The sequence below is a fragment of the Rhipicephalus sanguineus genome, chromosome 9, assembly GCF_013339695.2.
Source record: "Rhipicephalus sanguineus isolate Rsan-2018 chromosome 9, BIME_Rsan_1.4, whole genome shotgun sequence".
In the NCBI taxonomy this organism is placed as follows: domain Eukaryota; kingdom Metazoa; phylum Arthropoda; class Arachnida; order Ixodida; family Ixodidae; genus Rhipicephalus; species Rhipicephalus sanguineus.
Window position 1 is genome coordinate 47,158,213 of NC_051184.2, and position 18,360 is coordinate 47,176,572.

Genomic DNA, 18,360 nt, shown 5'->3' on the forward strand with positions numbered 1-18,360 from the left:
CGTGTTTTATTTTTTTAATGAAGGGTCCCGTTTGCAGTCGTTGATTTTGGGAACATCGTCTGCATATCTGTTTGTACCAATCATTGTAACTTGAATTATTAATAATACGAAACTGAAACGGAACTGCACGATAGTCATGCGAGACGAGGCAGAACGGGAATGACAAAGCATGGAAGGAGACAATTGACAACCGATATGTCTCGTACATGGACCAATCGAGAGCATATTTGCTCAAGACGTCACGTGAAAAGACAGCTGCGCGTCACGAATATTGCCGATAAGTCGGGAAACGCCAGGAGAGAATCACGCGCTCGTTCTGTGTATTTTCAGAGGTTGTTAAGTGGCCCTTTAAAGGGTAAAACGAGTAAAGAGGTGGCGCCGAGGTTATGGAACTGTTTTATTGCAATGCGGCGTGTAACGACCGCTTCCGACAAAACAAATGGTAATACGAAAAATAGGGAGAGAAATAAACGTTTATTTTCGAAAGTGTTCCGAGCGATGCCCGGTAGCACCCTGATGTGGGAGGGCTCGCTAGTCCAGGAACCCTCTGGCTTCGACTGCCCTCGTGGACCTGGCGACGAGTTGTCCCTGGTCTTCCAGGTCCTCGAGGGCGAGCTTGGCCTCCCACGTTTCGGTTAGGTGGTCGTCGTTCGTTTTGCTTGCTTGAAATACGAGCGCGTAACGTAGACAAGGACTTAATAACACACGGACAAGCGCTTGTCCGTGTGTTATTAAGTCCTTGTCTACGTTAAGCGTTCGTATTTCAAGCAAGCAGAATGAATCACCAACTAGCCCAGTCAGCCATTTTGATAAGTCGTTCGTTTATCTCGCTTGATTCACAGTCGTTTCCGGTTGCATATTGCGGCTTACATGAAAGTGACATTCCAGGAGCAAGTGTGCCGGGGTGTGCGGTACGTTGCAGAGCGGGCATATGTAGCTGTGCTTCTTTGGGTAGAGGCGGTGCATTAATGTTCCATGCGTGTATGTGTTACTTTGGAGGCGTCTGAATATCACGCTTTCTTCTTCAGTCAGTTTTGGGTGTGGTGCAAGGTACACCGGTCGCTCGAGTATCGACGAATAGGTGTTTGGTACAGCCTCCGTCTGCCCCCCCCCCCCCCCCCTTCTATTAGAGAGCCCTGTGCACGCCTTTGGACATTGTCACGCAAACGGACGCGGATACGTCGGATGATTTATGTACGACAATCAGAGGACGTGCCGCCCCGTTTAGAACACAACACTGGCCGAACTAAGGAAGATAAGGAGACCAGGTGGGTCGCATGATCCGCAGGGGCTCCGACAAGAAAGGGGGACTTCGGTGCAAAGATGCGTTGCGGCTAGCGCACGCTTTTGTAACCTGCAGAGTCTTGTATACTCCGTCGCTTACATCTACCTCCGCAAACATGAAGAAAAAAAAATCAAAGCACTCATTAGCAACACGTTAAAGAGGGCTCTTGATCTTCCTGTCTCTACATCCAACAGCCGTCTCAAGGCTTTGGGTGTAGGTAATTCATATCAAGAGCTCAGGGAAGCCCATCTCCGCAACCAGTACACACGGTAGGCCTAGACGAACTCTGACAAAAGTATGCTTGCGCGACTACATGTAAAGCATGACTTCCACCAACAGGAGCGTGTCAAGGGGCCAGAACTGTGGCGCACACCTTTCTTATCCGATCTCTACCCAATAAAATGGACAGAGATGAGCACACCGCACGACGTGAGGCGCGCGCTCGGGCGCTGGAGCTACAATATGGACAGAAGACAGGTGTCTACTATGTGGACGTTGCTGGCCCAAACATCGACGGGTGGTACAAGGCCGCTGCTATTCACGAAGGAACACGGGTGGATGGGCTAGCCTTTAGGGCGCACAGTGCAACACAAGCTGTGGAGGTCGCCATTGCCCTTGCGGCCTCTCAATTCCAGATACATAATTACGGATACGCGGGGAGCGTGTCGTAACTATGTAGCAGGGTACATCACCCTTAGCCGACAGAATACTGCGCAACTGCATAAGAGACGCGGACCCTCACCAGAGACGTATTATATGGACACCGGGCCATCCGGGATTGCGGGGAAATGAGGCTGCAGGTGCGGCTGGACGAGCGCTCATTTCAGGGTTTCCTACGTCAATACCATTGCAGACAGACGGGGAGGGTTACCTTCTCCTCCGGTATAGGGACATTATGGAATATTATAAGGAAAGTCATCACCGCTACCCTCCCCCCGCAAGGGGGTTGAAGAAAGCAGACGAGATCATCCTATTAAGGCTCCAGACCTATACGATGCTATGTCTTCCAATAATAAAGCATTTCGACCCTACGGTCACAGGACAGTGCCAGCACTGTGGAGGTGGCGTACACCTACATATGGTGCGGGATTGTCAGAACAACACAGCCTTTACTCCTCACCCAAACCCTGCAAGAGAGTACTGGGAGGCGGCCCTGCTGCTCAGACCTTCAGGACCAGCAGGCCTGATTACAGAAAGTCAGGGCGACGGCCTCAACCAATGGGGTTCTGGAATAGGGACTCCACCTAGTCTGTAGGGACCTCTAAAAAAGTCCTACACCTCTATTTTGTAAATAAATGCTTTTCACCACAACCACCCCGTTTAGAACAACGCCGCGTTGAAAATACGCGCGCCAGCAAGCTATAGCGACGCTTTGAGATGCGCGCGTAGACGCGTCATGTGGTTGCAGCGCACGCGCGTCGTACGCCTGCAAGTACGCGCGCGTGATCCCGATGGCCATTACTAAATGACAGGCTCGCTTGAATGCGCTTCGTCGAAGCCCTGATTAGTTTAATTGCGTAGCTCAGACGACGTAGGGCGACTTCCTAGCGTGAGCCACACGGGAAGAAATTTAAAACTACTGGAGGGTTAAGAAAGAAAGAAAGAAAGAAAGAAAGAAAGAAAGAAAGAAAGAAAGAAAGAAAGAAAGAAAGAAAGAAAGAAAGAAAGAAAGAAAGAAAGAAAGAAAGAAAGAAAGAAAGAAAGAAAGAAAGAGAAAGAAAGAAAGAAAGAAAGAAAGAACAGATAAGCGAACAAAAGAGTGTCGTCATCGTGCTTAGGCAAACATACGAACTGCAAGCGCAGCGAGCAATTAAATCAGGAAAAGCGTAATTAAAAGTGGGCGATCAAAAAATAAGGAAAGAAGACGAGGGTCTCTCGACGCAGGCAGCGACGGTATTCGGTGAAACGGAAAGGAACGAAAACAATAAAAAGCAAAACGAAATTAGGTGACAAAGTAGAATAGTGCAGGGGCTTTCACGAAGAACCAAAAATGAACACGAGACACGTCCTGGAGGACCGAATAATAATAAAAAAGGAGTGGCAATGAAAGGCCACTCAAGGAAAGCGTTAAAGCGATCGAAACGACGGCGGTATAGCAGCCGTGTAGCGCAGTTAATCCGCGGGTCCCCTGGGAGACTTGGCTCTCGGATTACCGTAAATCCGGATTAAACAAGTGAACGTGTCGAAGAGTCGTCCCCGAGATTAAAGCGAGGTGAGGTGCACGGGCCGAGGACACGCGGAGGACGAAGAGGAAACGGTGTAGCGACGGTACGTATACCAAACAGAAACTGGAAGAAAGCGCTTTTAGATTATGTTTTCGGGGTTCGAACCCGTGCCCTTTTCTTTTTAGCTTCGACCTTACACGGAGGACTTTGCTTTCTTTTTCTTCTTTTTTTTTTTCGAGTTCACCTCCGCCAGTGGCCCGAGCGGGGATTATGAGCTTGTCTTGGATTGTTACTTACCGGAATGGGGGCCGACAACTTTGCACAGGCTATGTAGGAACCTTAAAGAAGAAGTAGTTCCAGACAAGGACGATACCAATTAAAAATAAATAAAGACGAGAGACTGAAAGAGGAATTTCTCGAGTACGTGCCAGAGCTCGGTACACGCCTCAAGCGATTTACTTTTCTTTATCGCACGACGGAAGCAGCAAAAAAAAAAGAGAAAAAAAAAACAACGAACATGCACTGTTCCGGTGAGCATAAGACTTCGTCTGAAGCACCCGTAATAGCAGGGGCCGTGTATTACTTCTCCTTTTAATCTGTAGATTAGGACCTCTTGTATTCTTCGACGACGCGCCCTTAAATACGCTCTCCGCTCAATACTCCAGAGATACATATAAACTCGGTTAAGTTTCTTTCAAAACGGCATTACGGGGATCAACAGAAAGTGCGGAACACCGTGTTTTCTGTTTTTTGTTTCTGATAATGATGTGTCTCTGTATACTCCTGAAAGGTAACGCGACACTGGAAACCTTGTATAGAGAGAAGCTTATTCCGTGAAAGCTCTTTAAGAGGGCGATGACGACTGCTACATACGTCGGGACGTTTGAGTGCTTCCAGAACGATTGAGCAGTTCTTGTGCAAAGTTGAAAAAATAAATTTTTTTTCGAAAGCGGGTAAGGTGTAACCAAAGTAAATGAAAGTTAAAAAAAATGATGCTTTTTTTTTTTGAGCGGTACGAGCAACCTATGACACTCTTTGCTATCTTCCAGACGATCCTGTCTAGTACCGGTTCAGGTTGTCCGAAAACCCTGATAAAAATAAAAACGAATTGTTTTGTTTTGTGAACCATCGCGTTCTTTATTTTTTTAGTTGTTGTTAAATACTTCATTTACTGCTGTATATTCCGCTCAACCTTTCATACTTTTGTACTTCTTGCACATTGTTATGTTGCTTGTACCGTCCACCCCTGCCCAAAGTCTGGCATTCAGAGTTCAGACTGGCAGTATTCTCTTAATAAATAAATAAATAAATAAATAAATAAATAAATAAATAAATAAATAAATAAATAAATAAATAAATAAATAAATAAGACAGCTGGAAAGAGTTAAGCTAAGGGTTACACGTGACAGAATGGACATTAAGGTATGTCCTACGTTAATATTAAGAGTCACGTAATTACTAGGCATAAGTGTAAACAGCAGCTACATCTCAGAAACCCATCGGATGGGGCTCCCTACGCTTTCGAAGGACCGTCAACGTACAAAGCCCAAGTTTACGCAAAGTGCACCACACAACTTCAACACCCACAGTTTACCCGCAGTTCATCCAAGTACACCTAAATTTACCCATTTTACCCAAGTTTAGCCAAGAAACAGCGCGAGTGCCACTCCCAGGCCCCTAAGTCTTGCATTAAGGTCGCTTTAGGTTCCTTTTTTTTTTTTTCATTTCCACACAAGGTACACAGGGAAAATGTCTTCTAGGATAGACACAAGACCTAGAGTTTTAGAAATGTGGCTGGCGATTTATCGTAAATTCGAGTAAAGTGCGTTAGAGTCACCTCTACTTACCTTACACGTTGTTAGGCAACACGATCAAATATGAGCAAACATTAGACTACAGTCATAGGCAAGAACTTGTACCCATTTTTGATTACCTGCGTTGTCTTGTTTGTTTAGTAACATTATTGCGATGTCATACTTCATTATTTATAACAAATATTGTTATGTATTTGCTGATTACTATTGTAATATTTGATATCTAGCTGTGCTGATTTGTTTCTCTTACCTTGTAAATTATGTAGTATGCTTCAAAGGTTTAGGGACCGCTAAGTCTGAAAAGAAACTGAATTTCTGTGCAATTTGTGATTGTATGCGGTCGAACTACATAGCACATGTTAGCACGTCTTAGAACAGGCCAGAAATGTAAATTTATGGCTACCTGCCAATGCAGCGGGAATATTAAGCTTTTTCTTGCGTCTCGTGGTCTTTAAACTTGTGACGCTGACTGTACATGTGCTACTTGTTATGATCCCTGATGGTATCGACAATATGAATGAGTGAATGAACGAATGAATAAATAAATATTTGCCACCGTTACTCGGCAGTTGTGGCACTATGCGACTAAACATGGTAGACTTCACACAAACGGTCACCTTCACCCACGCAGCCTCCCCATTCCGGTCCTACTCCATGCTAACGCATTAAAAAAATTGCTATACAACTCAACCTTTCGGTTGAGACTGAATGAGGCAGTGACACTGCATGCGTACCGATATTTCCCGCATATAGACCGCTAACTAAGACTGCTAAGGTCCAGCGCGGTTGTTCTTGGTTTCGTTCGAATGCTGACGAAGCCGTCAAAAAAAGACAAGTTTCACGAATACGGCATCGAAATCGGACACCACCCTTCGCTCTCTTCGCAGTGCGTTGATTGGCCAAACAAAGTCACGTGAACGCTTTCATTCGACTGTTTCGCCAGCGAGCTCATGCTGTATTTTATGTTCACTGCATATATGTCATCTTTCACTCAATGCGATTCAGTTGCTAGTCTGCGCGCGCTGTCTTGATGTATTCTGTAGTCCGTCTTTCTAGCGCAGTCAAAACCATTTGACGATGAACTTCCACCAACCAGATCAACTTGGTGCTCTACTATCATAATATAGCGTACACTCTAAGAAACAAGGTATTTCCTAGTCCTATGTAGAAGAGTCCTGGGAGGCGCGACTCTCCAAAAGAGTGTTAACGTGTATCTTTAAACTGTCTTTAAACAGAGTTATTTATGTGGCACGTCAGCACTCACCAAAATGATTCACGGGTACTACGAATGTACGCCGTCACGATATTCCGATTCCCACAGGCCACAGCCCGGCTCCCGCCTTCAGCTACCCAGGCATCGGTGTTACAGGACGAGACGAGGTGTACGTTTACGAGTGTTGGTACAAGGCGCGGAATCTGTTAACCAAGGGTACGTTCGAATCCCCACTTCAACGTGCAAATCTCAAAAACAAGGACCTTTTCACAGAAAGTTCCCTGGGCGCCGCCACTATCCCATTTGGATTGGCCTAAATATGCGTGACCCCCCAAAATGCACTGCCGAGGCTGTGACGTCAGCCTTTGTACTCCCGTGCCACATTCCAGGAAGGAGGTGCTTCTTCTTTGCTGTGAAAAGGTCTATGCACTCTCCACGTTGCTCTAATCAGCTGAACGACACACACACACACACACACACACACACACACACACACACACACACACACACACACACACACACACACACACACACACACACACACACACACACACACACACATATATATATATATATATATATAGAGAGAGAGAGAGATAGAGAGAGAGAGTCCATCACGCACGATTTCCGCAAAACTCATTTGCTTAATTACCCCCCTCCCTTTCCTCGCCTAAATTCACAAGGGGCAAGTGATTTCGGCGTAAGAGTAATTAGGCAAAGTAACAGTACAGCGTCGACCCTATGGCAAACAACAGACGTTTTTCCATTATACGCAAAGGGGTTTACGAATACCGGGTTACCAGACAATGGTATCGACATCCTGTGACGCTTCGTGCAACCGCAATTGTAGGCATGTCTCTTTTCGCCCCGTGTCCTTGAAGGGGGAAAAAAGTTTAAAGAGGCAAATCATTCGGTTTTAGGACGCTGCCGAGAATTTACACCAAGGAGGTTTTTAAAAAAATTGCTGTAGTGGAAATCATGCCTGAAAAGCAAACCCGTACCAAGCCTAAGATGGCGGCGGCGGCCGCCATCTTAGTAGGGGTCGGACAAAACGACAGCGTTTTGCTCCCACGCCCTACAAGCTTTATTGGCACAGCTTTACGCGTACAGATACCACTCAATGTGTGTCTTTGTGTTACCGATTTCCACAAGAAGTGTCGGAGTCGTGACAAATTTTATTGGAGATTAAGTCATCAATACTAATACTAGAGGTTACATTAACCGAGCGAAACAATTTATCGCTAAGCGGGCACAACCCGGAAAGAGCATGTTTCCGAGATAAAGGGTGGGCATGCAAGCGCGAGGTTCACTTAAGCCGGTAAGGCGGTGCGAGAGCTTACACTCCAGCATTTTCTTTAAAACTTCTTTAATTTACACCAGCAGACAAGTAAAACGCACCATGTTTCTGCAATAACAATTTTTTGCTTGCCTGGTACATCTCGGTACCGCCAGATGGCACCACCTATCCGGCCTCTTGCTTTTACAGCCGGTGTGACATAACGCAAAGTTCGCAGACAAACAAAAAATCTCTCATGTACATTTTACAGGGAGCGACCGGCCCAAGTCATGCCTGACTACGTTTGCCTCTCTTGTGCTACATACAGTACAACCCACCCACTGCAAAGCGTGGCCTCCGCGATTGGCTCCGGCAGCGCGCCGGAGCTGATCGCGGAGGCCACGGTAGAAGGAAATAAACTAAGTCATGGCGTTAGGCCACGCTGCTAGTAGTCTTCGCAAGCCAACTGACCGTGAAGCTAAGTTTTCCGCATTTAATGCCTGAATAAGAACATATATTGCTAAAGAACGTAAGAACATATATTGCTAAATCTGTTGCTTCATCATCTGTTCACAGTAAAAAAAGTACAGACACAGTGAAGTTGTTGCATCTTCATTTTTATTTTTCTATTTTTGAAACAAACTCGGAGTCGAGAACAGCGAAGGGGACTAAAGCCACGCCGCCCAGAAAAAAAAAAACGAAAAAAAAAAACGTGTGTTTTTGACTCAACGCTTGCAAAGTGTAGCAGCAAGGATGAAGGTGTGTCGTCAGCTCACGGCAATCCCAAAAAACACACGAAACAATGTCACCACAACACAAGTCGCCTAAGTTGCCAAATAGGTAGAAGATCCAATTTTTTTCACTACCGTGGATGGAGCAAGAAGAATCCTGCACGTGGAAAACCACTTACAAAGTAAAAGAATGAAGCAGTTCATCGTGGTTCTCCCTTCTGAAACCCGAAGTAGAAGCCTACTCGAAGCTCTCGTGAAGCCCTAAGTCGAAGCTTACTAGCAGTGCCTTGCATTCACAACATGGCATAGAATTTGCAGACAATAAGTTATTTAAGTAGCCATCTAGGGCGACGAAATGGCACAGAGCAATATGGTGCACCACTGCAAGTTGTATTTACATTTACGGAAAAGGGTCACTTGCCCAGAAGGTTCAAGCATTGTGAAAGAAGGAAAGCGTCTAAACTCAACCTTTTTTTTTTTTGCACTTTCTGCAGTTTTATAACGTCCCCAAAAATAAAGAAGAATAAACTAAAGATACACGCCATCATGGCGGCGTGCTCTTTCACCCAGTCTTTATTCCTAAAAGCCTGTTGCAGTCCTTGCAGAAAATAAAGTTAAGCAGTGCAAGACCACTTTTCTATACACAGCGGCAGACACCACCGAGCACAGGATCTCGATCAAGACCACTCAATGTTGAGGTTTTGCAAGTGTCGTCATTTCCTGCACCTTACCGCGCTCAATCGAAGAGTCAACTAGTGCAGGTGTTTCTTTAACTTTGTACAAAAATCGTACGGCCTATGACTGGGTCAGGCCGCGTGACGCGCCCTGGCCATACGAAACAGCTGCGCTGGTCAGTGTTCAATGTTCATGCCGCCACAACGGCTCCACAGTACAGCAAGCTGGAGGTGGTCAGCGGTGGGCCCTGTTCCTGGGACAGAGTCACTACAACAGCATCGACGAATCATACTTCGGTCGATAGCTTAAGAGTCCATTTACACTAGCTCTCGTCGGTGTAGTCACAGTTGCCGGCACAATGTTCCACGCTGAACAAAGTCTACATTGAACAAAGTATGTGTGTTACGCTCCGTGCAAATGAAGCGAAGACGGAACACAAACCGGTGGTGAAGAGGTTCCACTCGAACAGAGAACACCCGCATGGACTTCTGCATCTAAGCCCAACGTGATGGCTCGCTCTAGACTAACTTGACCCGGCGCTGCGCTCGCACAAGCCAGCAGGGCCCGACAATGTTTCCGTGGTCCACTCCACACACAAGAAAAAAAAAAGGTGTCAGAAAACAAAACAGGAAAAGCAAGACGCTGGAACATGTAAAGCCTGAAGACATCTACCATGGTCCACTACTACGCTGCGGCATCATCCGAGCTGGGGGCCGCCGTGTTCTGGCCGTCGGGAACTGCCGGCTGGGGCTGCTGTTCTGGCACGGGCGTCTCGTCGTTCCGAGATGCCGCGTCGTCTGCTTCGCCCTTCAGGTCCTCGCAGGATGAAGAGGTCGACTCCTTGCGCTCCTTGGACACTCCGTCACCGACGTTGGCCAGTTTGGGCGAGTTCTCCGACGTGTCGCCGGACGTCTGGATCACCTCCACATCGGTCTCCGTGGTGGTGGTCGTGCAGACGTTGGGAACGTGGTCTTCTCCGTTCCTCGTGTTGGCGTCCTCCGTCCTCGAGACGTCGTTCGGCGACTGCTGCGCTTGCTGTTGCTGAGACTGCTGCTGCTGCTGTTGCTGCTGCGACTGAGACTGCTGTTGGTTAGGCGACTGCGACGCGGCGGCTGAGGCAGTACCCAGGGTTGCCGCGTTCAGCAGGTTGCCGATGTACACGGTCCGGATGAAGGCGACGCGGGGGGCGTCTCCGGACTGCTGAATAGCGATGCCACCGTGGCCGTTCAATCGGACGGTCGTCGAGTGGAAAGGCCCGCCGCGCTGGTTCAGCTGCTGCTGCGATGCGGCTGCGGTCGGCGGCGCGCCGCCGGGGCTGCCGCCTCCTCCCGCGCCGGTCGTCGACGTCGACTCCGCACCAGTCGCTTGGGTCGCGGCGTCCGCGCGGGCGGGCTCGCCCTGCTCCAGGCCCGAGCGTTGCAGGATCGACGGCAGCTCGTAGTGGTGGAAGAAGTAGATCATAGAGTGCTGCGGCGAATGAAAAAACAAACAAAGAGACGAAGAAACGTGTGCCGTCAGTGTCACGGCAAATTATGTTTAGGGTATGCGAACACTGAGAAATCGAAACTATACGCGACGTTCGCCAGCAAAGGGAAACAACGCTGTAATGCTGCGAGCGCCCTGTGAGTAAGTACGTAAGACGGCAGCACCTGCACAGTCGCCTAAATAAGGACTGCTAGAAAGCGAAACTATAGATATCTTAAACCGACTCAGAATTACTGCCACTTATATAGAGCAAAAAACTATACACGATTGTCAACCAAGGAGGAAGGGAAAGCGACCACGAGAGCGCGTTAGAAGAAATCAATTATAAAATCGCTAAACAAGCGTAGTGTGAAACCGAAACTATAGATGCTCTTGCATTAAGCTGACAGTTTCAAGGCATGGCATCCAGAAACACACCACAATGCCCGAGGAAGAAACAGAACGGTGCTTACGACGGAAATTATGACGGAAAGAGTGTTCGACAAATAGCGAAGAGCGATTCAACTATTTTAGCCTCACGACGAGCTCTAGCATTCGTCACTACCCCATTTAACACGCCTGTTTGCCGATGGTTGCACTCCCTGTTGTCTTTATTTACTGTCGTCCTGCGTAATCTGACTTGACACTACGCCAGCTTCTTCAATGGTCCTAATCCGACACCCGACACTTGAATCTGTTATCTCGTCCTGGCCGTATTCTCATGTTTCTCTAAACGTGGCACCGACGCATCCCTCTAGAAGACCGAGTCGCAAACGATGCTTTACGCATTACATTACCTGTCCAACTAAACTTTTCCCACTTGATTAGGGACTTGCGTTTGACTCCAATTGTGCACTACGTGGGGATTATGACGACGCTATCATTTCCAGCAGCCCTTCTAAGTGACAGGCATAAATCAGTGAAAGTTCTGATAGTATGCGGTGTTCATAAAAGCAGAGCGGCGATTGAAAGCAACGAAAAACACGCCAGTAAATGATGCTGGCAACAAAACACAAGGGGTAACAAGCCGGCACATGGTGACACGCGAGGAACAAGAGACATCTTTCCCCTCGATGCCCAGATGACACCAGGAGCCTCAGACCTGTATGAAGAACCAGGAGGTCAGCAGGGCCAGTCCACTGTACTGTCCGTTGAAGCGGTAGTCGTACGCGTAGAACGCAAAGTGGTACAGGTAGAAGAACCTGCGAAGAACGAGGAAGTTTCACGGTTTCGCCCCATAGACAACGCATCGATAGCAACAGCGACGTGTCAGAAAACTACACAAGGTAGGCGTGGCAGAATACTGCGCACGAGTACCATATGGTACCATATTCCTACGCATTTTGTCGCCTGTACAAATGACATTCAATGTATACAGTTGCAGCTGCACACCGCGAATGGCCTCCGCCAGTGCGGGTGGCCATCGAAGGCCATTTAATCAGTGATGATTGTGGCCCGTGCAAACGGGCTTCATTGTATACAACTGCATTGTTTGCAGCAGTACACTGCTAATGGCCTTCACTAGGGCGAATGGCCTCCGAAAGCCATTTAACCAGGTAATATTGTGACCCGTGCGAAAGGCCTTCGATGTATACAACTGCACTATTTGCAGCAGCATACCGCTAATGGCCTTCACTAGGGCGAATAGGCTTCGAAGGCCATTTAACCAGTGAATATTCTGGCCCGTGCAAATGGTCTTCGAATGGTCTTCGAACATCGGCTACACATGTACAGGTTCGGTCCTCAACAGTACGTTCTCTACTTTTCGTCTGAAGCCCAGACAGCATTACTCTGCTTTGCAATGTTTGCGCCGTTTTGAAACCCGCAGTGATTAATGGACAAGAGCATCATCAAACAATACACGTACACCGCATTATCACCGACATATCATGAAACAGAAAGAAAGAAAGAAAGAAAGAAAGAAAGAAAGAAAGAAAGAAAGAAAGAAAGAAAGAAAGAAAGAAAGAAAGAAAGAAAGAAAGAAAGAAAGAAAGAAAGAAAGAAAGAAAGAAAGAAAGAACGAACGCCCACACACTTCACGCACACACATTTCTTTTTCTTTTACCCATCCTCTCCGCGACTATCGAAACACCCTTTTTCAGAAGCGTGTATACCACCTCGCTTACACAACAAAGAGTTTTCTCGCACGCTTCGCTTGCGGAGAAAACAAGCCGCAGCCGAAGCCAAGGCCACAACACAGGGAAAAGGGAGGCTCGGATCCACGTCGGGTGCAGGGGCAGGCACAAATTCCCGCCAGAAACGCCCACCTACACGAGTGAGCACGCCAACAATAGGGGGTGCAAAGGGCGCGGGGTGTAATGATGAATGAAGCGGTAGAATTGGACGACGACTGTCCCCACAATTATCTAGCGACGAGCGCCACTGCGATCGAACACGCGCAACTACAAGCGGCGACAGAAACTAGCAAAAAAAAAAATGCGAAAGGAAAGACAGCCCTCCGGTACTGTGTGTCACGAAACCACCCCGTATAGCCCAACGGGCAACGCACCGCAGCAGACAACTTTGTACCACTGTAGACAACAAACCACGCTGCTCCCATGCCATGCCTTTCACGACACCACAGATCGCCCCCCTCCACCCCCCCTTCAAGCGGCGAGACTGTTCTCACATAACTCTTTGCAATTTCCAAGCGCCACATGTATCAAAGGCTATAGCCCCGACTGCTTTCTTTATTCTGCCTTTATTTTCCGTCTCTTTAGTTATTCGACGCTCACTTGAATGGGAGTTCATTTATCAAGGAGAAAGCATGCAAAAAAGTCAACGGGAAAACAACAGTCTCCGTGGGGCGGGCACCGTATGTTCGCATCTGTACTGTTTGCGCAACCCAAGCCGCACGGATCCGCGCGCTTTTCTGTGTGTACGCTCCGTTTCACGCGGTTCTTGAAAGGTGCGGGATGCCATTAACGGCAGAGACCCCTCTCGGGCGACGCTTGGCATTACGGCAGGATTCTGTGCGCGCTCGCGAGAGTGCGTGTCACCGGGATTTGGATGCAACCGCAACTTGGTGTCGGAGCGCACGCTATTCCGTGGATTTAGAAGTGTTCTAGCGCGAAAAAAACAACAAAAAGTGGGAATAGTGTAGATCAAAGGAAACTTCAATTTCGAACAAAACGTTTTCTTTAACTGCCTAATACATAAAAAAAACACAGTTTCGCCGCAACGGCGAAGAAATGAACGCGATAGCAATAAATTGGAATGTTATACGAAGTGTGGCTAGCAGCAAAACTCTTTTGGATCCGATCTCGCGTAACTCTACAAAACGCTGGTTAAGGCGTCCCCACGGTAGCGCGCTTTTAGTAGCGCGTAGAACATATGATGCGCGAAGCGACGTCATCGATTTGGGCTTTATACGGAGCATGACGGCGACGGCGACAGCAAAAACCCGCCGAGAGTGACCACATAATTGTTATCGCAACAAAACAAAAAAAGACACACTGAGGAAAGGAAGGATAACCGAACATTACATTTTTTTCGTTGTGAGTTGTGGTACCACGCTTCATTCTGCGGCATTTGGCAGATGTAGCGATGCCGCTCTAGGCCAGCTACAGACAGGAGACACGGATGATCACACACACACACACACACACACACACACACACACACACACACACACACACACACACACACACACACACACACACACACACACACACATATATATATATATATATATATATATATATATAAAGCATAGAGTATACATACCTGAGCCAGTGCCTCTTTGTGATAGCGGTGTGGCAGCAGATGGCGTCGTACTGGTCCGCAACCCACACTATCAGGATGATGTAGAAGGCCGTCGTGGTGTCGTTGAAGAACTCGGACATGATCGTCTCCATGCCTGCACCAAGGCATATAAGCGAACAGGGTGAGCAGTAGAGAGATACTACATAGTTTGTCCGCAAACTTCTCGTCGTTTACGGGACGTTTAACCGTGAGCGGCTGGATTGGTGGCGCCACCTAAGACAATGTTACTGCATACAGGTGTCATACCGTGCACTGCCGATCGCGATTAAGCTCGATCGGGATCAAATTTCTCAACCGCAATTGGCTCTTTTCTGCAGCTTGCGTAACTCAGCCAATCACGGTAAACAAATTCGATTTGGACCAGGCCCGATCGCGACTAAAATGTGATCGTGTGACAGCGGTATTACGTTCCTGGACGCCGCCGCCCTCATGGCTTTTTACGCAGATTACTTCTGGGTTTTGTGTGCACAGCGGCGCTTAATCCGTGAGTGCGTACCGTTCCGTACGCGTGCAACTAAACGAATGGTATAGTAAACGGTGGATTCGTATACGCATCAAAATGACTACACAGCCTGGTGTTTCATGGCCTTCTTAATTAAGAAGGTTATGAAACACCACGCTATACATCTCTGCAGTCATTTTGAGGCGTATACGTATTCACCATATACTATACCGTTCATTTAGTTGTTCGCGTAAAAAACGGCAACCTTAACCGCCCAAGATGGCCGCATCTACAACGCCTCCGTAAAATAGTCTTAGGTTTCAGCTACGGGCGGGAAGCCAGAGCGTACGCGACCCGCGGCACGCAGTTAAGGCACAAAGCGATCAGGCTAAGACGCAAAAAAAAAAATGAAATAAAAGAAAGCCACGAGATAACGGCCACTTGCTCATGGCCCCCGGGTTCGGAATCCTATTGGCGGACATATCGAGCCCACCCACAGTCAAACATGGCGTGAACGCTGAACGCCCGAGCAAACAGCGCGTGCGTCTGTATACCGCGCACCGGTAGCGAAAGCTGGCCCCCGCGGGGCATCCAAGACCCGAACGGTGCAAACGAAAAAGAAACTGAACTGAAACAAGCAAAGAAGGAAACGGGGCAACAATCCAGACAGCGAGACAAGCCAAGCCAAGCCTCGGAGCGTCAGGTGCGTGTGTGTGCATTCGCGCTCTCGTTACATACAGGTATTGGAAGGCTAGACAGAGAGAGAGGGAGAGAATGAGAGCTGTCAAGTCAAACTCCATGACAGTCATCGCAAGTTTCCAATATCTGGCGTGTTCTTATACGCGGATGCAAGCGAGGACAACATGGCCATGCACATGGAGGCAATAAATTTGAGAAAAAAGAGCGCGGACGTCCACGCCAGGGAGCGCGAAGGTACATTCTGAAAACCCTTATAATAAATAACTAAACAATGAAGAAGAACGCAGCGGTTATAAGGATAACGCGTAAAAACGAGGCAGGCTCGAAAGCACACGCATGCATATAGTCAAAGCTAGTGCGCAGGCGCTCTAAAAACGGGACAGTACACGTCAATTGGCTCCAGCATATATTATTATTTCGTTGAAAAGCCAATTGTATCCAAGACGGGCGAGCCGGGCGCGAGCGAGTGAGAATACGAGATCACCGAGACGACGACGACGACGAGGCAGCGCAGAGGGCGGGTGAATGTTTGAATGCGCCCTAACGCGGACTTTGAGACAAAGCGTCAAACGAAATGTGACAGCGCAAATATGTGCGTCCTCTGGTTTTTTTTTTTTTTTTGCTTTTCTGACTCGCATTCTGAAAGTTATGCAACGATCACAGCAATGTGTTTTGTTTTTGTTTTTTCTCTGCGACGCAAGCGCTGTATAACCCCTTGTTACTAGCAGCCACTGTTGTTCATCATCATCATCATCGGCCTGTCTACGCCCACTGCATGGTAAAGGCCTCTCCTATGTTTTGCCAACAATCAACCCGGTCCTGGGCTTGCTGCGGCCACGCTATCCCCGCAGACTTCTTAATCTCATCTGCCAACCTAGATTTCTGCCTCCCCCTCGCGCGCTTGCCTTTTCTTGGAATCCAACCTGCTACTCTTAATGACCAGGCCCATAGCCAGGAATTTTTTTCGGAGGGGGGGGGGGCACTTGCTGAAAACTTTGACTATTTGATAAAAACGCCTATTTTCATGATTTATTTTCGATAAAACACCACGTGTCATCAAAATTTCGGGGGGGGGGGGGGGGGGGGGCTCCCCGAAAACAGTAAGAAGGACTCCTTTTTTACTTTCTTATACAGTGCACAGTACGACGTTTTTAGAGTCAATAACGTTGGTACAGTACACGCGCTATCAATTAGAAGTGCGCAAATAGCAACGGACCAGCATGCCCAATGTTTCAGTGAGCTCCGAGCACGACAGATCTATATACAGCGTCTACGTATAGAGGCTTATAAACAAAGTAAAATGAATATACGCGTGTTTAAGTGACCTGTTAAAACATGCATGGATTGCATCGACTCGCGCGCGAGGCTCAACTCCGTTCTTTCATCGGGCGCTTGTATCCGCACCTAAGCGGCACCGGCTCTGTTTAAGTTCGTCCTCGCGTTTAATCTCGTTACTTGCTTACATTTGAGAATCGCGCGCTCGGAGAGACAACAAAAAAGAAAAGAAAATAAAACACAGCAAACGTGTAAGAATGAAGGAAACAAAGAAAGAAAGAAAAAAGTTTCCCCTCGCGTAGCAGCAGCAACAGCAGCAGCAGACGACGACGCTTCAAACCGTATAAGAAGTCGGCGTGGGAGACTTGGCGGAGCTCGCCGGAATCAGAAGACGAAAATATATCACAGACGCGGGCGCGTGTTCGTATATACGGTGTGTTCGTATCAGCCGGGAAGAAGCGGCTTCCAGAGGCCCCGACTTGTTTATTCATGTGCCGCGCCGACTTCGCGCTCCGAGAATCCCTTTCCTCCAATTTCGTTTAACACCAAAAAAATATCGTCAAGAAGCAAAAATTATGAAATAACGGTATTAGAACAGAGGGTAGGGAACAGGGGGTGAAACAGGGGGGGGGGGGAGGCAAATCCGGAAAAGAGCGGCAAAGGAGGAGCGCGGCAGCAGACATCGTCTTCTTCAAAAGGAGAAACGGAGCGGAACGAAAATCTGCCTTCGGAAAATTATAATACGAAAGGGGGGAGGCGGCGGAGGACGCGAACGTGCAGATTTGAGGCCCCGTGTGTACGCCGCGAGAACGCCGAGAAAGGAAACGGGGGAAAAAAATTAAAAAAATAAAGAAGCGCGTCACAGATACGAAGTTCGAGCGCACGAGCCAGCCAGGCATGCGTGGCAGTGCGCAGGAGTGGGCGGCAGAGAAGTGAACAAGGCACCACCCTACGACGTTTTTTTTTTTTTTTTTTCTAGCGCGATACGAGATCGCCGCGTAATCAGATAAGGCCCACCAGAGGTCAAAGAGCGAACGCCAGAGAATCGGTGCTGCGCACCCCCTCCCCGCTACAAGCCGTTCTACTATACACAAGCCGAAGAAATAAAGCACGGCTCGCGGCGTTTGAGGACGATACAGTTCCTCCTGCTGGAATGAATTCACCTTCCGTGACGCAATATGGCCCGCCTGAAAGCAGCCGCACACACTTCACAGATACACATTTAACGAGACATTCTTAAAACTCACGACGGGCAACTTACCGCCATCACTTAGCCCATCACTAAGCGAAAGCGTACAACCGTTGCATTTTGCCAAATTTCTTTGCAATGAAAAATACCGTAATAACAATATCTAGGGTTTTACGAGCCAAAACCACGATATGATTGTGAGGAACGCCGTAGGGGAGGGCTCCAGAAATTTCGAACATCCGGTATATTCTTTAACATGCACTGATACTGCGCAGTACACAGCATTTCGCCTCCATCGAAATCCAAGGCGTAGCCGAGGAAACGGGGGGGGGGGGGGGGACCCAATTAAGGAACGGCCAATAACCTT

General features: G+C 48.0%; 1 protein-coding gene across 1 annotated transcript in view; it reads right to left on the bottom strand.

Annotated features, from left to right (window-relative positions):
- Positions 1-8,353: 8,353 nt before the first annotated feature.
- Positions 8,354-18,360, bottom strand: part of LOC119405117 (membralin) — a 195,179-nt gene continuing 185,172 nt past the window's right edge. The window contains exons 10-12 of the mRNA XM_037671912.2: positions 14,350-14,482; positions 11,726-11,825; positions 8,354-10,626 (exon numbers count right to left, since the gene is read on the bottom strand). Coding sequence (XP_037527840.1) covers positions 9,844-10,626; positions 11,726-11,825; positions 14,350-14,482 — 1,016 coding nt within the window. The 3' untranslated portion in view covers positions 8,354-9,843. The remainder of the gene's footprint in view (positions 10,627-11,725; positions 11,826-14,349; positions 14,483-18,360) is intronic.